We start from the raw sequence: 25,471 nt of genomic DNA, 5'->3' as shown, positions 1-25,471 counted from the left end.
ATTCTGCTACTTCTGCCAACTGAATATACCTTCTGCTATCACACACTACCAGTAATGCATCTCCATTCTCATCTTTCATTATCATCCCTATTCCCATTTCCCCCACCTTGATATCTAAAGATGCATCCCAATTCACCTTAACAAACTTTGCATCAGGTTTGACCCATGCTGCCACAATACCTGGTCTAGATACCTGCTGAAATTCAATCCCTTGCCTTCTGTTTGCCTGCTTGAATTCCTCCAAAGATTCAGATTCCTCAAAAAGCATCAAATTCCTTCTCAACCAAACTTTCCTGATTCAGACAGCCACTTCTTCTAGCTTATCTTTGTTAAGACTCTCCACTAGCTTTTCCCATAACACCATAAACTCCCCTCCATCCCTTTTCTACTTTTGTAGTCCACTTATACTAATGGCCCATACATCATTCGCAACTTGACATTCCCAGAGCACATGCACAACCGTTTCCTCCTCTTTAAGGCATATAGGGAAGTAAGGGTCTTCCACTATCTTCTTCTTAAATATGTTTTTTCTAGTAGGGAGCAAATCATTGGTAGCCTTCCACAAAAAAACCTTAACCATATTCGGCACTTCAAGTTCCCATATCCTTCCTCTCTTTACATGTTGTTATTATCACAACATCATTTATCTATATATCCATTTATTTGGCAAAAACCACCATCAAATGCATGCCCCCGATGAAAAGCTAAATATATATAGCACATGGGTGGCAATATAGTAACTAGGTGTGTTCAAACGGGTATCGGACCGGATATCCGGGTATACCCAGCCCGGAATCCGGATATAAAATCTGGAGCGGGTTTCGGACCGGATTAGTCCAGGTTTTAATCCGGGCCGAAACCCGGATGAATCCAGGTTTTTACAACCCGGAAATCTAGGTTCCGGAATGAACCCGGATGGTAGTTTTTCTAGCAGCGTCAAGACCTACGGTCTACCATCAGAATCCTCATTTCTTTCCTTGCAAAAAGTATCTTCACAAATCGAGATAGTGCCAAACCCATTTCTACAGCAGCTTCCGGTTTAAAGAAGAAAGGGTAAATTCAAGATCAAAGTAGTTATAGTACTTATAAACTAACACAATTTATGAAGAAGTAAGGAAAGAATTGGCGTTACATGAACAGAAAAAAGCTCTTGAGGAGATTCTCAAAAATACAAAAAAAAAAATGGTAGATCTGGCCAACCCATAGACCACTCACGCACTAACAACGCGTGAAGTAGCTGATCCGACACACATCCATGACCACAAGAAAGGCAACCGGGAACTGACCCGGGAAAGTTAGATGCTTGCAAAACGAATCATAAACTGACCCGGGAAGTGACGGAGAAGGGCAATGGAGGGTAAGGATCGTCGGATCCGAGTTCGAGTTCGGAATCTTCCGTGTTCGTCTTTAGCCTGCAATTCTGGTGAGCAGAGCCCTAGAGTGAGATTGAGTGACGGCGGCAGCATGGAAGAGGAGTCGATCGGTGTTGCAGCTGCTGCTCTGGCTGGGACTTAGAAGAAGAGGGAAGTTAGACAGAGAAGAAGTGGCTTACGGGCGAGAGAGAGGGGTAGGGTTGAAGTTAACCGGTTTGTTTTATATATATAATCCGGGTATCGGGTTTTAAACTTGGAACCCGGATTTAGAACCGTATCCGAACCGGATTGGTCCGGATTTTGTAATGCGGGTTTCGGCCCGAATCAAATCCAGGCCGAAAACCTGAACCGGAATCCGGTTATCCGGGTTCCGGACTGGACCGGAAAAAAATTCGGCCCGGATGAACACCTTTAATAGCAACCGAGTCCGATACCCATTATCGAAATTGAAGTATTTCCCATAATACATACCCACCCAACAGCTTCACAATTTAAATCCACCCAATCGGAAATGCTAAAATACTTATAATGTACGAAAGGTGTTGCAGACAATCAACCCAAATGAACGATCATTGATGATTAGACCAATACAAAGTGGAAAAAAGAAAGATAAGGCGAAAAAAAAGAAAAAGAAAAAAGAAAATAAATTCTAACAAACCATGATCATAAGGTAGACATCTTTGGTGGACCACTTAATTCCCGAGCTCGACATGACCCTACCTTGCAGGGGGGCCGAGAGGAAGAGAGAGCTCTAATTCTTTAAGCAGACCGGCCTAAAGGAGATACATAATTCTGTCAACCTCATTGGATGCTTGTTCCCTCTTCTTCCTAGATGTTTTTAGGACCAAACCATCAAATTACATCACCTGCCTTCTCTTTCGACTTTTTTTTTTTTGAATTTATAAATAGAATTATGTTATATATAATTATTTTTTTTATATATTTTTATATATTTTATTAATGTTATTGATTAAAATAATTATCTTATATTAAAAAATAACATAATCAATTACGTACATTAATTAAATGCATTAAAAAGTATATAAAAATTATTATCCATAAAATTTTTGTTATACCTATTATATTGCTGTTTAAAAAAAAAAAACACTTTCTTAAAGTTTTATTATTGTTGTTTATTCTTTCTAGGTACCTTGAGAAGTGAGAACGAAATAATCATCCATAACTTCACCTACCTTCCTTTCATATTATTTTAAATCATCCCTTTATATCATTAATCTTGTCTTAAAAGACATATTTGATTAATGTTGATAGAAAAGTTTCTCTACTTACTCAAATTGGAAAGCCACTTATAAAATAATCTCTCTTTATGGTCACCCGAAATTGAAAAATATTAAAAGGTGGATATATAGTTTACTAGAAGGGAAAAACATCTAGACAAGCTTTTTTTTAATCCCCAAAACTATTGCTGATCACATCCTGTTGATTAATTTTTATTTTTTTTTGGATATATCAACGTCCTAAGAGAAATCATGATGATTGAAACCCAAACATGTTTGAGAGAGAGAGAGAGAGAGAGAGAGAGAGAGAGATGGGGGGGGGGGGGTTGGTGGAGGCGATTGGTGAGGGATTGGTGCAGATTGGACTAGAAGAAGATAATATTTGAGTGATCAAATCGGCTACATCATATTAAATTTTAGAATTTTGTTATATACAGTCACTTTTATATATTTTTTGTGTACTTCACTAATGTGATTGACTAAAACAGTTATTTTAGAGTTATGCTAAATATACAATCACTTTTACGTATTCTTTATACAATTCACTAATGTGATTGATCAAAAAAATTATTTTATATTAAAAAAAGTGACGCTGCCATCATATTAGTGGAGAGTGCAAGGAGTATATAAAAATGACTGCATATAGAATTTTTGGTTATTTTATATTTAAAAAATGATGCAGTCAATCATATTAATAAAGTACACAAAAATGACTACACATATAATTTTTGTAATATTTTTTTTTTCAAAGCCTATCGAGAGAAAGAGTTTTCTTTTCTAAACAACATGGAATGGAATGGAATCTCATATATATACCATCTGCTGATCTTATGTATGAAATATACAGTTTGTATTTATCTTCTGTATTATTATTATTTTTTTTTACAAGGAAAACAAAAGGGATTAAAGACGTCGGTTTCATGGGTGATGATTCAAAAAACTTATTGCTCACTACATCATGTATACATCTTGCTAAAGAGAGAGAGAGAGACACATCGCCAACTTGTGAAAGTGAAGATATGAAGAAGGAAAGCATAGTAGGCGATGTCGGCCATGCTTGTCCCCATAGTCAAACCATTTTTTGAGCTAATTCAAAGTTAAAAGGATTTCGGCTTCTTGTTTTGCATCAGACAAAGACATCAGAAACAATAATTTTCTTTTTGATTTTACGGATTATAAAGTACCCAAAAAGGCTAACCCCACCTTTTAAGAGTGATCTATGGCCGACTTGCAACGTCTACGCCTTTTCATTTCCTTCTTCAAGATTTGCACAAAAGAACCAACCTAGCCAGCCATGAATGAGAATCATGAGAAATTATTTAAATAATTAATGCTTTTTAACCTGAGAGTTAAAAAAACGTACGGACGAGTTGAGAGCACTTGGAATATGTCAACGTGTCACTTGTTTTGTTTTGATATGGAAGATAGCCATTATATAATGGTTGTATCAGTCCAAAAATTAATTTAGTCAGTACACAAGGATATCAATATCTCCTGGCTAGGACTTCTTCTCCTTCTGATCATTCTTCTTCTTTTTGTGAAGGTCAGGTCAGGGCAGGGCCCCCACATTTTTAACTCAATATCTCCTAGACCGCCCAACCCTTCACGCTACATATATATCTCTATCGAGCAAGCTCCATCACAAGGCATGACAACAAAGCAAATATTCAAGTTGAAGCTAGCATCAACGAGCTGGATACTGCAATTCATGTACGGGTCTATTGTTTCTTATTATATGGTCTAAAAGGAATGAAAAAAAGTTCTTGACAGGTTGTATCAGTAGTGAGCAGATATTAATTGGGTCCTGTCGATCTATGGCTAGCTAGCTAGCCAGGTTCCTATTGATCCTCTACTTGACCTAAAGAATAGTGGTAGACTAGTGATGCTTTCAGAGAAAGCGGCTCTCTGATACACACACAGAGCTTATATGTATCGTGTTTCTCTGGTGTGGCACTGTACATCTGACTTTTATTTGAAGAAGCTAGTATAGGTACTGTTGAGTTGTGACCAGTTTGGTTTGATATGAATATATTTTCTCTCGTCAAACATATATAAAATGCTGCATACATCGTAAGTGCTTCGCACATATATATATATATATATACCATCGATCTGGGCCTACAAGATATGGCAGGAGATGTTTGTCTCCTTAAAGATCATAGAGAAAAAGTCATGCAGGGCCCTGCATGCAGTATGGTGCGCTTATAAAAGCTCAAAATATTTACTTGAATAAGTATCACTGTTTTTTTGTAAATTATATATATATATATATACATATATATACATATATACATATATGTATATATATTTATATGATCAGTTCTAAATCAAGCTTTAGGGTTAACGTTAAAAGTTAGAAGCTGTAATTCTTCGACAATGATATTAATATCCATTCAGAAATTGCTAGCTATTTTTTCATGATCTCTTGCCCCCAAGAGATATGTTCCATTACTTTTGATTGATCCACTCTGATCTGATTACTTGGAGTTGCCCTTAATTTTCAATACAAGTGACGCAACAGGCCGAGATAATTAAGATCATGATGAGAGAGAAGATTTATTATATATCAACGTGATTACTCTTTTGATCTATGATACTTGCTGATCATTAATACCTGCAATTAAAAAGCTTTTCTAATTAGTGCACTTCAGCAAAACCTGATTACGCGACCTTTGGATATAAACATGAAAACGTCGACATTCATAAATGAGAGAGAGGCACCTCCTGTTCAGGGTCCCATGATTATTCCCCGACAATGGAACAGTTTAACAGTTTAATCATAGAGACATTCTCTATTCTCATCATCACTCAAAACCAAATTCTTTGCCTTTGGATCTTTCGTCAAAAAGGAGATATATTGACATTTAAAGGCCGGACCTATCTCTAAGTTTGACCCGATCGGGATAATTCCCAAATTTCTCAAATGTTGTAAAATTTTCAGCTCGCACTGTGATAGATATCATTAATGAAAGGGTTTTAATTATGAAAAGTATAACAAACACAAAAAAGTGATTATATAAAAATAAATCTAATATAATTATATAGTATCTGTTAAATTTATGTTATAATAAAAGTAAGTTTACAAATATATCACGTTAAATCATATCAATTTATAAATTTACTATTTTACAATCCCTTTGTATTAAAGTATTTTCCTTTAATTATATATGCTCTGAATCCTCCTATTATTTCGCTAGCTTTTGCAACATGCAGTACCTTAATTAGTTATAAAAAGTTATGATGTATATATAGATATCTTAGTTAAGAAATTAAGAATCACGTTAATTAAAACTTATTAATTAATAGTTTAAGGAATTATATATTCCAATTTCTGCAATTTTATATAGGTATTGGAAACCAACCAGTAGCTTGAAGATGCAAAACATAATTTTCACCTGTTGTTAGATTCAATTAATTCCTGCAGGAAAATCTTCTACACGTACTATATATACGTACAGGTTTTGTGTGCAGATTCAGAACCCAAGATTGTTTTGTCGCTTCCAATTAGGGGTTCAAGTGGGAAAAGGTTTCTCTGTTTCTGTAATGATCTTCTTATTTTACGGACCCAAATTAGGAGAGATTTGCGCCCTAAAAAACCAGAAGCTCCTGCTACAGTAAAATGAAGGAAACATGGCTCACATAGACAAATCATGGAATCCAACAATATTGAGAGAACATGATAATCTCACAAAGACACAACAAAAAGTACTACTGTACATGCACAGTCACAGATCATAAACAAAAGCATGCAAACATGCACAGATCACTACCTTAATTAGTCCAAAACTGATCTAATGTGATGGAAAATCACTATGCAGATTATATATAATATGTATTAATCCTGCGATCATAGTTTCCATGGACCTGTTAAATTCTTGATACCTCATTTATATTTGATGACTGGCACGTACTGCATAGTACAAAGGCAAACATGTAACACGCTAAACCACCGTGTCCTAGTTGTTATCTTTCTTCTAATATTTCTGTTTCTTCTTCTTTTATTTTCGAAAGTCTTTCCCATGAATATTTTACTTGGATGTATAACCACATAGAATTTTCAAAAATAGCTCCATAAGTTTTCCCCACCATCTGAATGATCTCCCGGCGAGTCATCCGATGAGTTTATTCTCGGAGGAGACACCAGCATTCCCTCCGCCATGTCCACTAGCAAATTTGGCATTCCAAATATGGCTTCCTCATCCACAAATTCTTCTCCAGATCTTATACCAGCTTCATGCGCAGTATTATCATGATTGTTGCGGCGTGACTGTAGCCTGAGTCCCGAGTTGCCACTTGATTCCGGCTTCTTCAATGCTGCAGCTGCTGCGGCGGCGCTACGTATGTCGAGGGGCGATGTAGAGGCTGGAACTGGGTATGAACCAACTAAACCTGGGAAGTTGAGAACCGCATCGCCTCCTCTTAGTGCTAGCGCTGCCACGTCATAGGCGGCAGCAGCCATCTCCGGGGTCGGGAATGTGCCGAGCCATATGCGTGTGGTCTTACGTGGCTCTCGGATTTCAGAGACCCACTTGCTGCTCCGGCACCTGATCCCGCGATACATTGGGTGTTTCCCGGTGGAACTTGAGGCCATAGATGGGCTTTGTAGATTCAAGCAAGAGGAATATTGGTGATCAGGGCGATGAAATCACACCTGTAATAGTTAGCTAGGGTGAGAATGTTGGATTTATTGACGGTGATCAAATGGGTAGCTCTGTGGGAGGAAAAGGAGGAGGCCAGTCAAGGGGGCTGGCAAAGGCGGCTGAAGGGGTTTGGCCTAATGGGTGCGTAAAGGGTGAAGATTGATCTGATACAGAAAGGGTATGGTTAGAGACTTTGGTTCAAGATTTATGAGTACTAGGCCGTCTGTGTTCTATATATGTATAGTTGTCATAAAAAGGTAAAAGCGTGGGGATTTCGCGGAGGGCCGGCGTCAGAGTGAGTACTCCAAAATCGTGGCACCAGCTTGGTATTAGTAATCACTCGTGTTTTTAGTCTTTTAGACGGGAAAAAGTTGAAAAATATGATAGATGATTTAGGGGTTTTTTATTTTTATTTTTTATTTTATTTTCCGGTGTGCATGCAAGATATAAATACGCTGATGATGGTGATCAGGCACACGCATTAATTTGGCACAGCCTAGCAAAGCATCTAGCTGCTATCTCCTCTCATCCCTTAAATATTAGTGACATCAACATTCCACTCCACTCTCTTTACTTTCTAGAATCTGGATTACTGCTTAAAAGTTCGATCTGATCAATGCGTCGAGGGTGTTGCAGTCCGCAAATTCTAGAGCTAAGAAATTATGTGCGATCTGGCCGCCGGTAGCCCAGATAACTGAAGTACTACTGTATATATGTGTATATATATAATTATAATTATATATATATATATGCAATATGTAGTTTGTTCTCGTAAAAGCTTCTATGGAAAGTTGTAACTTTCGAAACCTTTTTCGCTTCAACTTCATAATGAAAAAAAGGTTCCGCGTGATCAATAAATAAATCTGACATGACGGATGAATATATATATATTGTTATTAATAAAATTCAAGTCAATATCAAGGCCGGGCAATGATATGGTGAACTGAAAAGATATTAGCTAGCTAGATAGGTTGTTGCTCTATCAAGTTAATAATTATGTTAGTCATTTTGTCATTGCTAATACATCATCCCCCTCAGATAGTTACCTATGTGAGTCAATTAAATGCAGTACGTACCGCAAGCTTTCTCAAGTCCTTTCAACTTTCCCCCTATCATCTCTTTATATCCTTTCGGGCGGGCGCCACTTCCACGTTTCCTTCCAACCCACCCACTAAGGCAAAAATACGTGTTGATTATATTTTTAATATTTTGTGTAGATTAAGATTACGTTTTAGATGTTGAGTTAAGTTAAATTAAATTTTTTATAAATAATAATAAATTAAATAGGTGAAATAAGTTATGTAAGATTCATTTAAATGAGTTTAGATATATTTAAATGTTAAGATGAGTTTAGTATTATTTATGAAAAATTTAAAAAATTTATAGGTCCTATGTATAAAGATGTATTAAGTTAAAAATGTTGTGAGTTCTATATATGTGTAAAGAAGTTTTGAGTTGAGATAAATTTAATAATTTGAGAGTTGAGTCGTGAATAGATGTTAGACTCAATTTAAATTAGATTGAATTGAGTTGATCTCAACTCAGTCTTGCAACTAAACGAGACCTAAACTTCTTTTAACGAATAATTTTAACAAAAGTTTTATGTAGAATTACTTTTACATATTCTTTGTATACTCTTTAAATATAATTGATTATATTATTTTTTTAATATAAAATAATTATTTTGATTAATCACATTAGTAGCATGCATAAGAAAAAGTAACTATATGTAATAAAATTCTAATATGTAAAATATTTAATTAAATTAAAAGTGAGTACAGTCATAATTCAAACTTCAAATTTAGAACTTTGTATGAAAAGAGCTAGATTTAATTATATATATACATATATATTATGTTTTCGACAAAGAAAAATGATTAATGTTTCGCTTAATTATTAAGCAGTCAATTATCTCAAATCTGACGAATATAATAATCTATCTATTTGTATGTATTTTATATGTAATTTGCCCAAATTATCAGTATACTTTATCTCCTAAGTTATAACTTCATATAATTTTTAGACTTGAAACGTTATGATGGTATCTAAATTTTAAGACTTGGTGTTGAAACTAACTAACTACACAATTAGCGATATATAATAATTTGAGGACTGTTATAAAACTATCGAAAGGAGAGAGAGAGAGAGAGAGAGATAGAACTCAGAGAAGTTATGAAACTTATGAATTTCTTAAAGAATTCAACGATATATATAGGCGTACAAAGGGAACTATGCAAGTTACTATGCAGTACTATGCTGGTACTGTGCATATTTACTATGCAGTACTATGCTGGTACTATGCACTGTGCGATGTCGGCCATTTACTATACCAGTTACTATGCAGTACTATGCTGGCACTATGCGCACTGTGCGATGTCGGCCATTTACTATGCCAGTTACTATGCAGTACTATGCTGGCACTATGCACACTGTGCGATGTCGGCCATTTACTATGCCAGTTACTATGCAGTACTATGCTGGCACTATGCACTGTGCATTTGACGGCTAGCTCAAGGTGGTCATACAATTTTACAATGTTATTTTACAACACTCCCCCTTTGGATGACCACTTATAATGAATATGCCTCGTTAAAACCTTGCCAAGGAAAAACCCTGTGGGAAAAAACCAATGGCGAAGGAAAAAGAGTACAATATTCATGTGTACCGTAAAATGCTTTAAGATTGCCTCATTAAAACCTTGCGAAGGAAAACCCAGTGGGATAAAACCTTAGCGAAGGAAAAAGAGTACAATCAGCATAAGTCTTCAAGATGTTACTCCCCCTGAAAAGTGCATGATAAAAGGTCTTCAAGTCTCCGCATTCCAATGTTCTGCACAATCTTCTTAAATGTTGCAGTTGGTAATGCTTTTGTGAATAAATCTGCCAGATTATCACTTGATCGTATCTGCTTGACTTTAATTTCACCTTTTTCTTGAAGTTCATGAGTATAAAAGAATTTAGGTGAAATATGTTTGGTTCTATCACCTTTGATATATCCTCCTCTAATTTGAGCAATACAAGCAGCATTATCTTCGTATAAAGTTGTTGGACTATCATTAATCACTGGAAGACCACACTTTTCTTGAATATGTTGGATCATTGATCTTAGCCAAATGCATTCTCGACTTGTTTCATGAATTGCAATGATCTCTGAGTGATTTGAAGATGTAGCAGATAGTGTTTGTTTGACAGATCTCCATGATATAGCAGAATTTCCATAAGTAAATACATATCCAGTCTGAGATCTACCTCTGTGTGGATCTGAAAGATAACCTGCATCTGCATATCCAACTAATTGTGGACTTGAACCAAATTGATAAAATAATCCCATATCAACCGTACCTCGAAGGTATCGAAGGATATGTTTAATGCCATTCCAATGTCTTCGAGTTGGTGCGGAACTATATCTTGCAAGTAAATTAACTGAAAATGCAATATCAGGCCGAGTGCAATTTGCAAGATACATCAGGGCTCCAATTGCACTGAGATAAGGTATTTCAGAACCAAGAATTTCTTCATTGTCTTCACAAGGACGAAATGGATCCTTCTGCACATCAAGTGATCGAACAACCATTGGAGTACTCAGGGGATGAGCTTTGTCCATGTAAAAGTGTTTCAAGACTTTCTCTGTATAATTTGATTGATGAATGAGAATTCCATTTGGCAAATGCTCGAGCTGCAGGCCGAGACAAAATTTCGTTTTGCCAAGATCTTTCATTTCAAATTCATTCTTTAAATATGTAGCAGTTCTTCTGATCTCTTCAGGAGTTCCAACAAGATTTAGATCATCAACATAAACCGCAATAATAACAAATCCGGAGTCTGATTTCTTAATAAAAACACATGGGCATATTGGATTATTCTCAAATCCTTCTTTCAATAGATATTCGCTAAGGCGTTTATACCACATGCGTCCGGATTGTTTTAACCCATATAAAGATCTTTGAAGCTTAATAGAATACATACTTCTGGATGTACTCAGATTAGAAGCTTCAGGCATTTTATATCCTTCAGGGATTTTCATATATATGTCATGATCTAATGATCCATATAAATATGCGGTGACCACATCCATCAACTGCATATCCAATCTTTTTATAACTGCCAAACTAATCAAATATCTGAATGTGATTGCATCCATAACAGGAGAGTATGTTTCCTCATAATCAATCCCCGGTTTCTGCAGGAAACCTTGTGCAACAAGTCGTGCTTTATATCGCACAATTTCATTACTTTCATTACGTTTACGTATAAATACCCATTTATATCCAACGGGTATTACACCCTTTGGTGTTTGTATAATTGGTCCAAAGACCTCTCGCTTTGCTAGCGAGTTTAATTCAGCTTCAATAGCTGATTTCCATTTTGGCCAGTCATCTCTATGTCGACATTCTTCGACAGTTCTTGGCTCAATTTCTTCATTACTTCTGGTAATGTCAAGAGCCATTTTATATGAGAATATGTTGTCGACAACAGTTTTATTTCTATTCAAAATTTCTCCTGTATTCATGAAATGTATCGAGATCTCGTTATTTTCAGGTACCTGTCCCTCTTCAAGGGAAGACATTTCATGAAATACCTCTTCAGGAGGTTCTTTCTCAGGAGATTTACTCTCTTCATGAGCATCAATTACTCTTATGGCCTGTGTTGGTATGGATTCTTCAGGAGTACCAAATTCATTTTGTATTTTCTTCTTTCGAGGAATTTTGTCCTTAGCACCAATAGGCCGTCCACGCTTCAGGCGTATCTTAGACTCGCCTATTGCTATTTTGGCAACTTGTCCTTCAGGGACTGCAATCCTTGCTGGAACATTAACAGCAGGAATATATGATTTTACCAGACCTTTAGTGTCAGTAAATGCATCCGGTAATTGGTTTGCAACACTTTGCAAATGAATAATCTTTTGAACCTCTAGATTACATTCTTTTGTACGAGGATCAAATTGGGAAAGAGCTTTATTTTCCCAAGTAATTTCTTGTCGTGCTTCAGGCACCGACTTCTCTTTACACAATGTTTGTCGTGCTTCAGGCACCGACTTCTCATTACCCATTGTTGGAAAAATGGATTCGTCAAAATGACAATCCTCAAAACGTGCCTTAAACATATCCCCTGTAAGAGGCTCAAGGTATCTGATAATAGATGGAGAATCAAACCCAACATATATCCCAAGTCTACGTTGAGGGCCCATCTTTGTACGTTGTGGAGGTGCAATTGGAACATATACAGTACATCCAAAAGTACGAAGATGAGAGATATTTGGTTGCTGACCAAATGCAAGCTGTAATGGTGAATATTTGTGATATGCTGATGGTCTAACTCGAATTAATGATGCTGCATGAATTATAGCATGTCCCCAAGCAGAAATAGGAAGATTTGATTTCATGAGTAAAGGTCTAGCGATTAGCTGAAGCCTTTTAATCAATGATTCAGCTAAACCATTTTGAGTATGTGTGTGGGCAACTGGATGTTCAACATCTATTCCTATTGACATGCAATAATTATCAAAAGCTTGAGATGTAAATTCTCCTGCATTATCCAATCGAATAGTTTTAATTGGATAATCAGGGAATTGTGCTCGTAGCTTAATTATTTGTGCAAGAAGTTTAGCAAATGCAGCATTTCTAGTGGAAAGTAAACAAACATGTGACCATCGACTTGATGCATCAATTAAAACCATAAAATATCTGAACGGTCCACTTGATGGTTGAATAGGCCCACATATATCTCCATGAATCCTTTGTAAAAACGATGGAGATTCAAAACCAACCTTTGAGATAGATGGTTTGATAATCAATTTACCTTGAGAACATGCAGAGCATGGATATTCATTGGGTAAGATAATCTTCTGATTCTTTAGGGGATGCCCATACGAATTATCAATTATTCGTCTCATCATTATTGATCCCGGATGTCCAAGGCGATCATGCCAAGTCATAAATATTTTAGGATCAATGCACTTCTGGTGCATTACAACATGTGATTCAATTGTTCTCATTTTTGTATAATATAATCCAGATGAGAGGGCAGGCAGTTTTTCTAATACGAGCTTCTGGCTCGAAATTATTTTAGTAATGAGAAGATGCTCTTTATCGTCTTCGTTAATGGTTTCAATATGACAACCATTACGACGTATATCTTTAAAACTTAATAAATTTCTTCTGGATTGTGAAGAAAATAGAGCATCATCAATGCAAAATTTGGTGCCATTAGGCAACACAATATAAGCTCTTCCGGAGCCTTCAATTAGATTCGATGAACCGGAGATGGTATGAACATAGGCTTTACTCAATGTTAGATTTTGAAAATATTTTTTATCCTTAAGAATTGTATGAGTTGTAGCACTGTCAGCCAGACATACATCTTTATTATTCATCTCGGAGATAGAAAGTTCATCAATAAGACTCATGATTCTACAAAATATATAAAACTTTCATTACTAAAAAAATTACAGAATAAAAATATTTTACAATAATATAAAGGAAATACATTAATTAAAAAGGAACACTTCCATGATCAACTCTACCACTAGAATCCTCAAAGAAATCAGAAACATCAAGACTTGTAATATCTTCTCCATCTATAGAATTTAAAGCATATGATGGTTCAGCAAAATTTGTTTCAAATTTCTTTGTTTTTTCTTTTATGGAAGATTGGTATAAGTCAACCAAGTGTTTAGCTGTACGACAGGTACGAGACCAATGTCCAGTCATACCACATCTATGGCATTCATCTTCATATTTCTTTACAAATTTATTTTGAGGACCTTTGCCCTTGTCTGAGTTGAACCACTTCTGGTGGTACGGTGTATATCTATTATTTTCCCTTTTAGTGTGGTCACTTCTAGGACCTCCACTTCTATAGTTTTTCTTACCACGTCCACGCCCTCTTTTTCTTTGAAAAGATGCACCATTCGCTTCTGGGAATGATGTAAATCTAGTACCATTCACTTCAGGGAATGATATAGAACCAGTAGGACGTGACTGGTGATTTCTTAATAAAAGCTCATTATTCTGCTCAGCTAATAGAAGACAAGATATAAGTTCAGAATATTTCTTGAACTTTCGCTCTCGATACTGCTGCTGCAGGAGCACATTCGAGGCATGAAAAGTAGTATATGTCTTCTCTAACAAGTCATCATCAGTGACTTTTTCACCACATAATTTCAATAGCGAGCTAATTTTAAAGAGTGCAGAGTTATACTCACTAACACTCTTGAAGTCTTGCAACCTCAGGTGCATCCAATCATGACGAGCTTTTGGGAGGATTACAGTTTTCTGGTGTTCATATCTCTCCCTTAAATCATTCCACAAAATAAGTGGATTTTTCACCGTTAGATACTCAGTTTTTAATTCTTCATGAAGATGGTGCCGAAGGAAAATCATTGCCTTAGCACGGTCCTGCAGGGACCCTTGATTTCCTTCTTTAATTGTATCTCCCAGGTTCATTGCATCCAGATGGATCTCAGCATCAAGGATCCAAGATAAATAATTTTTCCCAGAAATGTCAAGAGCAACGAATTCCAATTTTGTAAGATTTGACATTTTCTACATATATAAATCAAGAACATAAGTATGTTTAATATTTCATATTCATTTTGAAAACTATAAAAAAATATATTGAAAGACTTACTTGAAGTAGAGGACTATTAGCTTCAAGATCGTCAGAACTCTCGTGCTGATAACGTGTTATAAAACTATCGAAAGGAGAGAGAGAGAGAGAGAGAGAGATAGAACTCAGAGAAGTTATGAAACTTATGAATTTCTTAAAGAATTCAACGATATATATAGGCGTACAAAGGGAACTATGCAAGTTACTATGCAGTACTATGCTGGTACTGTGCATATTTACTATGCAGTACTATGCTGGTACTATGCACTGTGCGATGTCGGCCATTTACTATGCCAGTTACTATGCAGTACTATGCTGGCACTATGCGCACTGTGCGATGTCGGCCATTTACTATGCCAGTTACTATGCAGTACTATGCTGGCACTATGCACACTGTGCGATGTCGGCCATTTACTATGCCAGTTACTATGCAGTACTATGCTGGCACTATGCACTGTGCATTTGACGGCTAGCTCAAGGTGGTCATACAATTTTACAATGTTATTTTACAACAAGGACTAGATTTTAATGTTATTAAACTACAGAAAAGAAACAAAAAATAAATCAATGGGGCGGGTAGTACTTGCAGTCAAACCCTTTTATATATATATATATATATTTTTTTTTTTTTTTGAGAGACCCTTTTATAATTTTCCCGTATGGTGGCCGCCGGCCGATATACATGCATGAATGCATACTGATTCGAATTGCTTGGACATTAATCTGCCAACATGCAAGGTGCTCTTTTGTCACCCATATATGGCCACGTACGGCCCCACCATGGACCTCCGTGTGGGTTGCGCACATGGTTTTGATCATGTCCACGTATCATGTTCCTGAGTCACTTAATTAATTAAATATTAATCCAGATTCCATAGTATTAAAAAAATATATAGTGTGTCCTGGCCTCACCTGGCCTTTTGTATTGTAGTACGTACCAGCTTTATGTGTGGTTTCTAACCTTCACGTGGACTGGCAAACTACAAAGATGGTGATCATCATGATTATAAAGAAAAATCAAAGATAGCAAGGGCATGGGAATGGGAATTGCTCATTACTTCAATTTGCATCTTATTAATGAAGCTTTTTCTCTCCTTTTTGTTTTAGCTGAAAGCTAAAGGAAGCATATATAAATGATCAATGAGTACGAAACATATATATTAATTAGGAATTCTTGCTTTTGTATTCAAAATTATACAGCAAATAATTAAGTTTATGCATCCATAAGTTTGCTAGCTGCTACTAAATTTAATTATCTTCTGTTTAGTATTATCTAATCTCTATATGTTTGCGATAGTTGATTGGCACCTATGGTGCAACCGGTCTAATTTTATTACACTGTAAACATGAGTAATATTATTTATTATCTCTTTAATCATCATCCTGACTGTTAGGAGGGTTTTTCCCCTGAGGCCTTAGGCCCAGTGACGTAGGCTCATGGGGGCCCTCGTGGTTGGAAAAAAGAGAAATAAGTGACACTCAAGTTCATCTTTGTGTTGCTTGAACCCGATTTCCAAAGGGGTAAAATGAGCAAGCAGCCCGTATAGGCAAAAGAATCATAATCCTCTCACAACAAGGGAGGATGATTCGACACATCACACCAATGACATGCAGACGGGATAGAGGGCCACGCCGTATTAAATACACCTTCTAAAAGGCCATGTCGCATTAAATAAGCATGACTAAATAAGCTATGGGAAGGACGCCTCCCCCCACTGCAGGGCATGGGCTCTTGATCCTAAAACCCAAGTATAAAAACAACTCCCATGTATCGGGATAAGGGTTACACTCTAGACTCTCTGAACTCTCTCTACTCTTACTACTTTTATGCATATTTTCTTAAAGTATTACTAACTTTGGTATTGAAGATTCCCTCTACCACTGCTGGGCCACCATCTCTTTGTGTTCGTAGGTCCAAGACAAAAGACCCAAACTGTTGAGAGCTCGACTCAAAAGTGTACGAAACACGACGTTAACACTAACTTCATTATCTTCTAACATGACATAAATAATTGAAAAACTATTTATTACATTTCATTTATCTGTCAATCATTTGATATCCTATTAGAAAAAAATAAAAAAGACGAAAAATAATATTTACAATTGTACTTTGAATGCACAAGCGCAGCAGGATCCTTTTAAAAAATAGTGAGTAAATATGATACTCACATGAAAAAAAATTATTTGTTTAATAGTAGATCCTACTATTTTTTAACAAGATTATGTGATACTTGTATATTTCATGATTATATATAATATTATTTAATGTTTTCCAAAAAAAAGAAAGATAGAAAGAATTAAATCAAGTGAGTAGACAGGAGATGCCAGCAACACTCGTGAGGGGCTTCGAGCTGTGTATGGGTGCATCTCAAGAGCTGATCTGGTGTAAAAGTGGCTTGCTAATTTCTTTGGTAGATAATCCTTAAGAATTGTTGTAGGCCTGGGTTGGCCCTCAGTTTTTTTATGGGCTGGACCCATCTATTGGACCTCTTCGTGCTATGCAAAATGACTTAGTAGACTGGGCCGGGTTAGAATATAATTTGACTCTTTTACTTGGATTGCATTATGGTCACGGCTCTTAATGATTGACCATGGTGGTCTGGTAGTTAATGTAAGTAGTTAGTGTACAATTTATTAGCACCTATGACTATCTTTATAACCTATGATCTATCCTATGCGGGTTATTCATATCCTCGATCGATGTAGGGTTGGGCCCGCTGGCCACATATGCCTTATAATCCGACTATTCTATTCTCAAACTCATCCATAAATCACATATTATCTATATTATTTAAATGATAAAATTTAATTTTTAAAATTTAAAATTTAAAATTTATCTTTTAAATCAAATTATATCATATAAATATTTTATTAGATATATTCTATATACTGACTTGAGAATAGAATCTTTAACCCAAAAATATTAATCAATTTGAAGATTTTCTAAAACAATTTCTAATCCTGATAATTATAAATATCTAGAATATAAAGTTTAACCATTTATATTGATTTTAGGCTCTTAATTCGTCAGTAAATGAATTTAATTAAACTTCATTTTCTCTATAAATATTCAAGAACTACATAATTATATAATTACAAAAAACAAAAGATAAAGTAATTGTCTTTATCTGCTTAATCTTTTATATTTATGAAGAAAACCCCAACTCAAACTCTAACATGTATATTACGATTTTTTTTTTTGGGAAAAATCAGTCCTTCCGCACTTTCAGTCATTCGATTAGATTATCTGTTTAGATATTTACGTGATAATCTTAAAATCGAATATATATGGATAAATTCATTATGGATAGACTACTAGTGCCCATAGGAATCCTCGCACTCCTGATCTATAAATTCCAGTACTTCTGATCGTTTGATCGTTCTGGCTCTTTTCTCTTCTAAAGAAGTGATATTCAATTACGTCAAAAATCAAAATGGCCGGTGGTGTTATAGCTTCGGAGGATGGACGGGACTATCCCGGCAAACTCACTTTCAAGGTCTTCATGACATGCGTAATCGCAGCCACGGGTGGCTTGATTTTTGGTTATGATCTTGGAATTTCAGGTAACAATCCTTAAGTTCGATCACTTTTATTTTTTAATCGTTCCTTGCAACCTGTTTTAACCTATCGTTTTCGATTATGAATGCACGGAGAAGATCAAGCCGTGTATATATATATATATATATGTATGTATGTATTAGTCGATAATATATCTAGGGTAATGTTACAGGCGGAGTTACATCCATGGATTCCTTCTTGGAAAAGTTTTTTCCCGCTGTATACAGAAAGGAGGCATCGGTGAAACCTTCTGATGATCAGTACTGCAAATTCGACAGTCAGACATTGACTCTGTTTACTTCGTCCCTGTATCTTGCTGCTTTGGTCGCATCCATCTTTGCATCAACAATAACCAGACATTTTGGGAGGCGGACTACGATGCTTTGGGGTGGAATACTTTTTTGTGCTGGTGCGCTTGTCAATGGCTTCGCTGATAGGGTCTGGATGCTTATTGTTGGTCGTATGCTACTTGGTTTTGGTATTGGATGTGCAAATCAGGTAAAAAATAAAAAACCTAAGCCCGACATGATCTGTCTCTTATCATATATACAAAACGATGTTGAATTTCTGATTAATTCAGAGTCACGTCTGAATTATTATACATACGTACATGATTGTCTGAGTTCTTATATGTTTGTTTACAGTCTGTGCCAATTTACGTCTCTGAGATGGCTCCATATAAATACCGAGGTGCTCTCAACATGATGTTCCAATTGGCGATTACAATTGGCATCCTCATTGCCAATCTTCTGAACTACTTCTTCGCTCAGATTGAGGGTGGTTGGGGATGGCGCTTGAGCTTGGGGGGTGCCATGGTCCCTGCTTTAATTATCATTATAGGTTCGTTTTGTCTTCCCGACACTCCAAACTCTCTGATAGAGCGTAACCATTACGACGAGGCCAAGGAACAACTTGTGAAAATCCGAGGAATTTCCAACGTAGACGAGGAATTCAATGATCTTGTGGCGGCCAGCGAAGCCTCTAAATTAGTAAAACATCCTTGGGCTACCATTTTCCAAAGGAAGTACAGGCCTCAACTCACAATGGCCATTTGCATTCCCTTCTTCCAGCAGCTCACTGGCATGAACGTGATCACGTTTTATGCTCCTGTTTTGTTCAAAACCATTGGTTTCGGAAGCAGTGCTTCGCTCATGTCTGCAGTGATTACCGGTAGTGTTAATTCTGCCGCAACCCTGGTTTCAATTTTTAGTGTTGATAGGTGGGGAAGAAGGACCCTTTTCCTTCAGGGTGGCGCTCAAATGTTCATATGTCAGGTATATATATCATAATTCTAAGTTCTTTTTATAATTGGGTTCCTTTGTATAGCTTTATCTTGCGCTTCTCATGCGTTAATATACATGCATATTTGATGCTTTTTTAATAATGCAAATACAGGTTATAATTACAATAGCAATTGCTGCTAAATTTGGAATGACTGGAAACCCCGGTGAATTGCCAAAGTGGTATGCTTCTGGATTGGTGTTCTTCATCTGCATTTACGTTGCTGGATTTGCATGGTCATGGGGTCCTCTAGGGTGGTTGGTTCCCAGTGAAATCTTCCCACTGGAAATCAGGTCTGCTGCTCAGAGTATCAATGTCTCCGTGAACATGATCTTCACCTTTGCCATTGCGCAAGTCTTCACCTCAATGTTGTGCCATCTGAAGTTTGGGCTGTTCATCTTCTTTGCATGCTGGGTGGTGGTAATGAGTTTCTTCATTTACAAGTTCCTGCCGGAGACTAAGGGTGTCCCCATCGAAGAAATGTCAATTGTGTGGCAAAACCACCCTTACTGGCGCAAGTTTGTTTGTTCTGAACAAGAAGACAAGAGTACTACTCCTGGTGGCCCTGGATCAGGAGATATTCAGATGAGCAAAAGGGTAAATAATGCTTGATCAATACCGATCTGCGGTTCAGTTCCTCACACTATCTTTTTTTTCTTTTTTTTTTGATGAATTTGGATCGATGCGGTTTTGCGAATCGTTTTGTTAAACGATGATATTATTTTGTTTTATTTTATTTTCAAATACCATAAGTAGATTTTATTTTGTTTTTTTTGTTTTTCAAGTTGGGCCTTGTTAAAAAATACAGGACTATTTTGACCAAGTGTCTCAGATGTTGGGGCCTTGGTTCCAGATCACTGATTATGTTTGGATTTGGTGGCTTGAACATTCTTCATCCATCATGCCGTAGATCAATTACCAGCATTCATGTGTTTGATATGAGTTTTTGAGAAAATAAACAAGCGGAGAGTTAATTTCTACTTGATATCTTAACATATGTTAATGGGCTGTCCCTTGACCACAATTTTTATGGCCGTGATTAAAGTGTATGGATATAAAAACAATTTAGATCCAACAATACATCTAGAGACCTAGGGGCGAGTAAGAGTCCGTTTGACAAATATTCTTAGATATTTTATTTTTAAACATAATTTAAATATAAAACACTTTCAATTTTTAATTTTTAATTTTTCCATCTAATCATTACTTAATTATTATAACGTTTCGAAACTCCTAAATAAAACACAAAAAACAATATTACTTTTTTCAATTTCAAAACAAAGATAATATTAATAATATTCAAATAATTTTTTAACTTTATAATATTTTTATTTAAACTTTTTCCCACATTTTTTAAAATTTGATAATATTTCACTACCATTCATAGATATATTGAGATACTCTAAATATCCAAAGGGACATTTAATGTTTACTGAATCTAAACAACCACATTCAACAAAAATTGCAATTCGCAAGTATCAAAAGCGTTAAAAAAAAGAGAAATAATATTTGCAATCGTTAAATGCATTAATATAGTATAATCTCTCTGGAAAAAATGTGTAAATATGAAACTCACATGAAAAAAAAACTAAACTAATTTTTTAATTAGTAATGCTGCATATAGTCACTTTTACGTACTCCTTGCATACTCAATTGATATAATTGATTGCATCAATTGTTTTAATATACAACCAATCACATTAATAGATTAGTCAAAAAAATAAGCAAAAGAGATTGCACATATAATTTTTATTTTTTAATAGTGCACCATACTCTTTTCCAAAACGATTGCATAGCGCTTATATATTCTATAATTGCATATAACATTACAAAATTGAATACAACACCCTTGTTAGTTTGGAATCTTGTCCCAAGTTAATCTCAAATAATATTTACAAATCATGATTACAACGATCAATGTTATGTACAGTCCTCTTTTTGGGGACTGCATACAAGTCTAGGTAATTTCACTATAAGAAATATGTTATTTAGCCACGATTTTCCTTCCCATGACAACCGCTAATGGGAAATAGATGGCTTATGCCACAAAAAGGCAACAACTAAATAGATAATGTTTATTGTCACGAGATTTCGTGCGGCGACTCATAAACTGTGCCTATAAGTGGCCTTCAACGACGACATTTCTGTCGTGTTAAAAGTTGAGTGGGAATTAATGGTTATAGATAAATTAATGGTTATTCCTTGGTTATGCACTCCATGTAAACACCTGCTGCCGATTGCCTTTTTGAGGTCTTCACCCTGCGAAATAGAGTTTTTTTTTCAAAATTACCATGAATTCCGTGATACAAAATAGGTAAACTTCATTAATTAGGAAATTAATGAAGTTTACCGGGGGCTAGCGTCATGTATAGATATAGAGATTTTCCTGAGCACTTGAGACTGATGCAAGTCCAGGATGATCAAGAGGATTTTTCCTTGTATTTTTCATTAGATCTGTCGTATGTTGATCCAAATTAACATACATGTTTAGAATAAGTGCATTAACATGAAGTTATTACATGAAGTTATATATATGCCTATATATGTATATGTAATAACTGTACCAAGTTTGGTATAGTCAAGGACTACTGGCACAGTTTTTGTGCCGTAATGCCTTAGCTCAGTATTCTACTTCATGTTTTTTTCATGGCCAAGAAAAAAAATCATTTCAATAAATGTCAACTGAGATTTTAATTATGAATCATAAAGCATGAAATTCAAAAATTGGTCCTTTAACAATTTTGCAATTTGGGTTTTAAATGTGGAACCTTCTTAGATATTGTGGCTTATCTGGCTTGATTGTGAGTGAGAAGGCCAGCAAGAAAATAGGGTAGACCCTGTTTGTAACTCAAAGTTAACAAGTTGTTATAATGTTTTTGCCCTGTGTTCACCCAACTATGTATTTAATTAAAATGCTTTGTCAATCGCATAAAATTTTGTGGTCCTATGAAAAATTGTGACTGTACAATTACATAGTATTAATTACCAGCAGTTTCCCATAGTCAATACTTATACTGTGCTGCCAGCAACCTGAACATGTTCATTAATGTTTAAAGAGTGGGAGGCACATAATCCTATATAAATTTATGTGTTAGACATCTTTATCTTAAATGATTTGCTGAGATGACAATATTGTTTAATTTATGATTTTAGTTGAAAGCTGGTTGTGTAAATTTAGACAGTATCAAGTGTTATGAAACATAACACTTTCATGCTATGGGAGGTGTATTTCCATGCTATAAGATTTCAGCATGCATGTCTTTCCAATATCTCCATTACCAATTGTGACACACTTGATGAATCTTGCCATATTGCATACGAAAAGCCCATCTTGGCACTCTTTTAATCAAAAGGAAGCTGAATGACCAGATGGTTATCCCAGCTATGCTTCCTGATCTTTGTTGGTCTTTACCTCTACCTGCATGAGTTAAATACCCAATTTAATATTTCTTATCTCTCTCTCTCTCTCTCTCTCTCTCTCTCTCTCAAGAGCTAGAAATAAACAACATAATAGAAAATCTGAGAAATTGAGAGAAAGCAAGAAGGAGGGTATTCATAAGTGGAGGTGTTGTTCGAATACAATTTGTATAGAAAAGGTGGGGGGAGGTGTGGTGATATCATAAAATATGTTTATAGCCTAGCACCAAATTAGGTTCTTTTCTTTTTCCCTGCCTCTTTTATAATTACCATGAGGAAGAACAACATGGAAAAACAATCAATGATGGGAAAGGCGAAACTGAGCGACAAGGAGCCTAAGGACCAACTAAGTATGAGTCTGGTCAGAGTGTTGTTTGGTTAAGTATTGTACTGTACAGGAACGAGATTGGAGATGTTGATGAACACTGAGAAAAAAATCTTTAATTTTAACTTTACAATCCAATACATGGTAACTGAGAATTACTCACGTGTTAGATCTGGAATTAAGAAGTATCTTCTCATGCACAAGATTAAACAAACATTCACTGCCAGGCTGGAAAACATCAGTATTTCCAGCCTGGCAGTTATATCAAATTTTGCACCCTATAAAATTTGTTATGGGGTTGTTGATGAGAGTCTGGCTATGTGGTAAAAAGAATGTTGCCTGGTTGATCTTATACATATCTAAATTGGGATTTCTCAACCACTGAATTTAAGTGATGCATAAGAATTTTGCCTAATGTTGCAAGGAATATGTAACAGCCCAGAAATTCAATTGTAAAATTTCTATTAACTTTAGGAACCTCGTGAAAATCCCATAAGTTTTCACGAATCCATTAATCGTATAGATTTTTGTCTAACTACATAGTTAGTGTTATTATTTATTATGGTATCAGAAGTGTGTTTTTTATTATTGGAGATAGTTAGAAGTATCAAAATGTATTATGGTTTGTGCCATTAGACTCGGAGGGTTATTTAAAGTTTTATGGGGCAATAACATTTTTTCATATTTTTGGACAAAACGTCTGTTCAAAACTGTAGATATTATTGGATAAAAAGAAATATCTTGAGGTAATTTTCATGAATATTATTGGGTAAAAATATTTTGAGTTGATTTTTATAAATATTATTAGATAAAAATATCTTAAGTTGATTTTTTGTAAATACTATTGGATAGAATATTATGAGATAATCTTTTATAGATATTTTGGGTAGGAGAAAACTATACTCAACTCTCAACTCCAGCCACACCTCTTCCATATCTCATCCATAAGTATCTCCAGCCACCTCTCCCCACGAAATTATCTTCATTTACACTTTTCATTGAAAGAATATCAAACACTCTCTCTCGGACAGCTTTTAGGAGGTCTTTTGCACGCCCATTTCGAAGCTGTTGTAAGTGTTTTATCATAAAGTCTCCTTCATATAAGTTGTTTCTTTTTTAGTCTAGTTTACATGGATATATCATTTGGTCAGTCAAATATTGTGTAAACTATAGAACGGTCATTCTGAGAGATAAACTGGAGAATATGTTATAGTTTGGAGTTTTTGACCAAGCTAATGGATAGATATTGGTCCAAAATTTTTATGGAGTATTGTTAACATGTATATATGACTATTGGTTGAGGATTTTTACATGATTAAAGGTTTTGATGAAAGATTTTCTTAGATTTAGAAACTTAGAAAGGAAGAAGAAAAACAGTTTCTGTTTTGAGAAAGTTTAACTCTTTGGTGGTCTAAACCTATTCTAATGACTTTGATAATTTTATTGGAAGATCCTAAACATCTTATATACATGTTATATTATTATTTTGAAGATAATTGATGTTAGTTTCAAAGATATGAAATTTTATGCAAAGAGATATTCAGATAAGCCAAAGTGTGGATATTCTTCGCTAAATTTATGTTTTGGATAATTTCTAACCATGTGATCTTGAATTAGAAGCTTATATATGTTTTAAGACATCTTTTTAAAACATGTAATGGTTTTGTTTGAAGATCATATATTTATAAGTCATAGATCAAGAGATTTATCAAAACTAGTTGAGGAAAAAGTTTATGTTTTTGGACTAAGTGTAAAACCAAAAACTCCAAATGTTATTTTGTGATTTTGGTGACTTTAGTTTGATGATTTAAAGCATGGTTGATGTTAGGATGATATTATGAATATGTTAGAAGGAAGATTTGATTTTTGAAATTCTTGGAGATGTTTTGATTTAAGGTCAAAACTTGTGATTCAAGTGCTTAGATCTTTTTACAAAAAAGTTTGGTGTTGATTATTAGCTTTTTCTAAATGGATGTTTTAAGTATGGTTTTGAACTTAGGATTGGAATATGTTTGTTGTAAAATTTTGGTT

General features: G+C 35.3%; 2 protein-coding genes across 2 annotated transcripts; one reads left to right on the top strand and one right to left on the bottom strand.

The window, feature by feature from the left end:
- Nucleotides 1-6,251: 6,251 nt before the first annotated feature.
- On the bottom strand, nt 6,252-7,694 carry LOC122282052 (ethylene-responsive transcription factor ERF027-like). The gene has a single exon (XM_043093971.1). It carries the CDS (start codon nt 7,200-7,202, stop codon nt 6,669-6,671), a length of 534 nt encoding a protein of 177 aa, XP_042949905.1. The 5' UTR covers nt 7,203-7,694; the 3' UTR covers nt 6,252-6,668.
- A 10,459-nt stretch (nt 7,695-18,153) lies between these two features.
- LOC122280978 (sugar transport protein 12-like) lies at nt 18,154-20,613 on the top strand. Its single transcript, XM_043092136.1, has 4 exons — nt 18,154-18,422; nt 18,590-18,915; nt 19,062-19,691; nt 19,813-20,613. The coding sequence occupies exons 1-4, from the start codon at nt 18,293-18,295 to the stop codon at nt 20,308-20,310; spliced, it is 1,584 nt and encodes a 527-aa protein (XP_042948070.1). The 5' UTR covers nt 18,154-18,292; the 3' UTR covers nt 20,311-20,613.
- Nucleotides 20,614-25,471: the final 4,858 nt, after the last annotated feature.

Source organism: Carya illinoinensis, chromosome 11 (assembly GCF_018687715.1).
Source record: "Carya illinoinensis cultivar Pawnee chromosome 11, C.illinoinensisPawnee_v1, whole genome shotgun sequence".
In the NCBI taxonomy this organism is placed as follows: Eukaryota; Viridiplantae; Streptophyta; class Magnoliopsida; order Fagales; family Juglandaceae; genus Carya; species Carya illinoinensis.
Note: the sequence above shows the minus strand (reverse complement) of the source record. Positions and strands in the feature narration are given on the sequence as shown.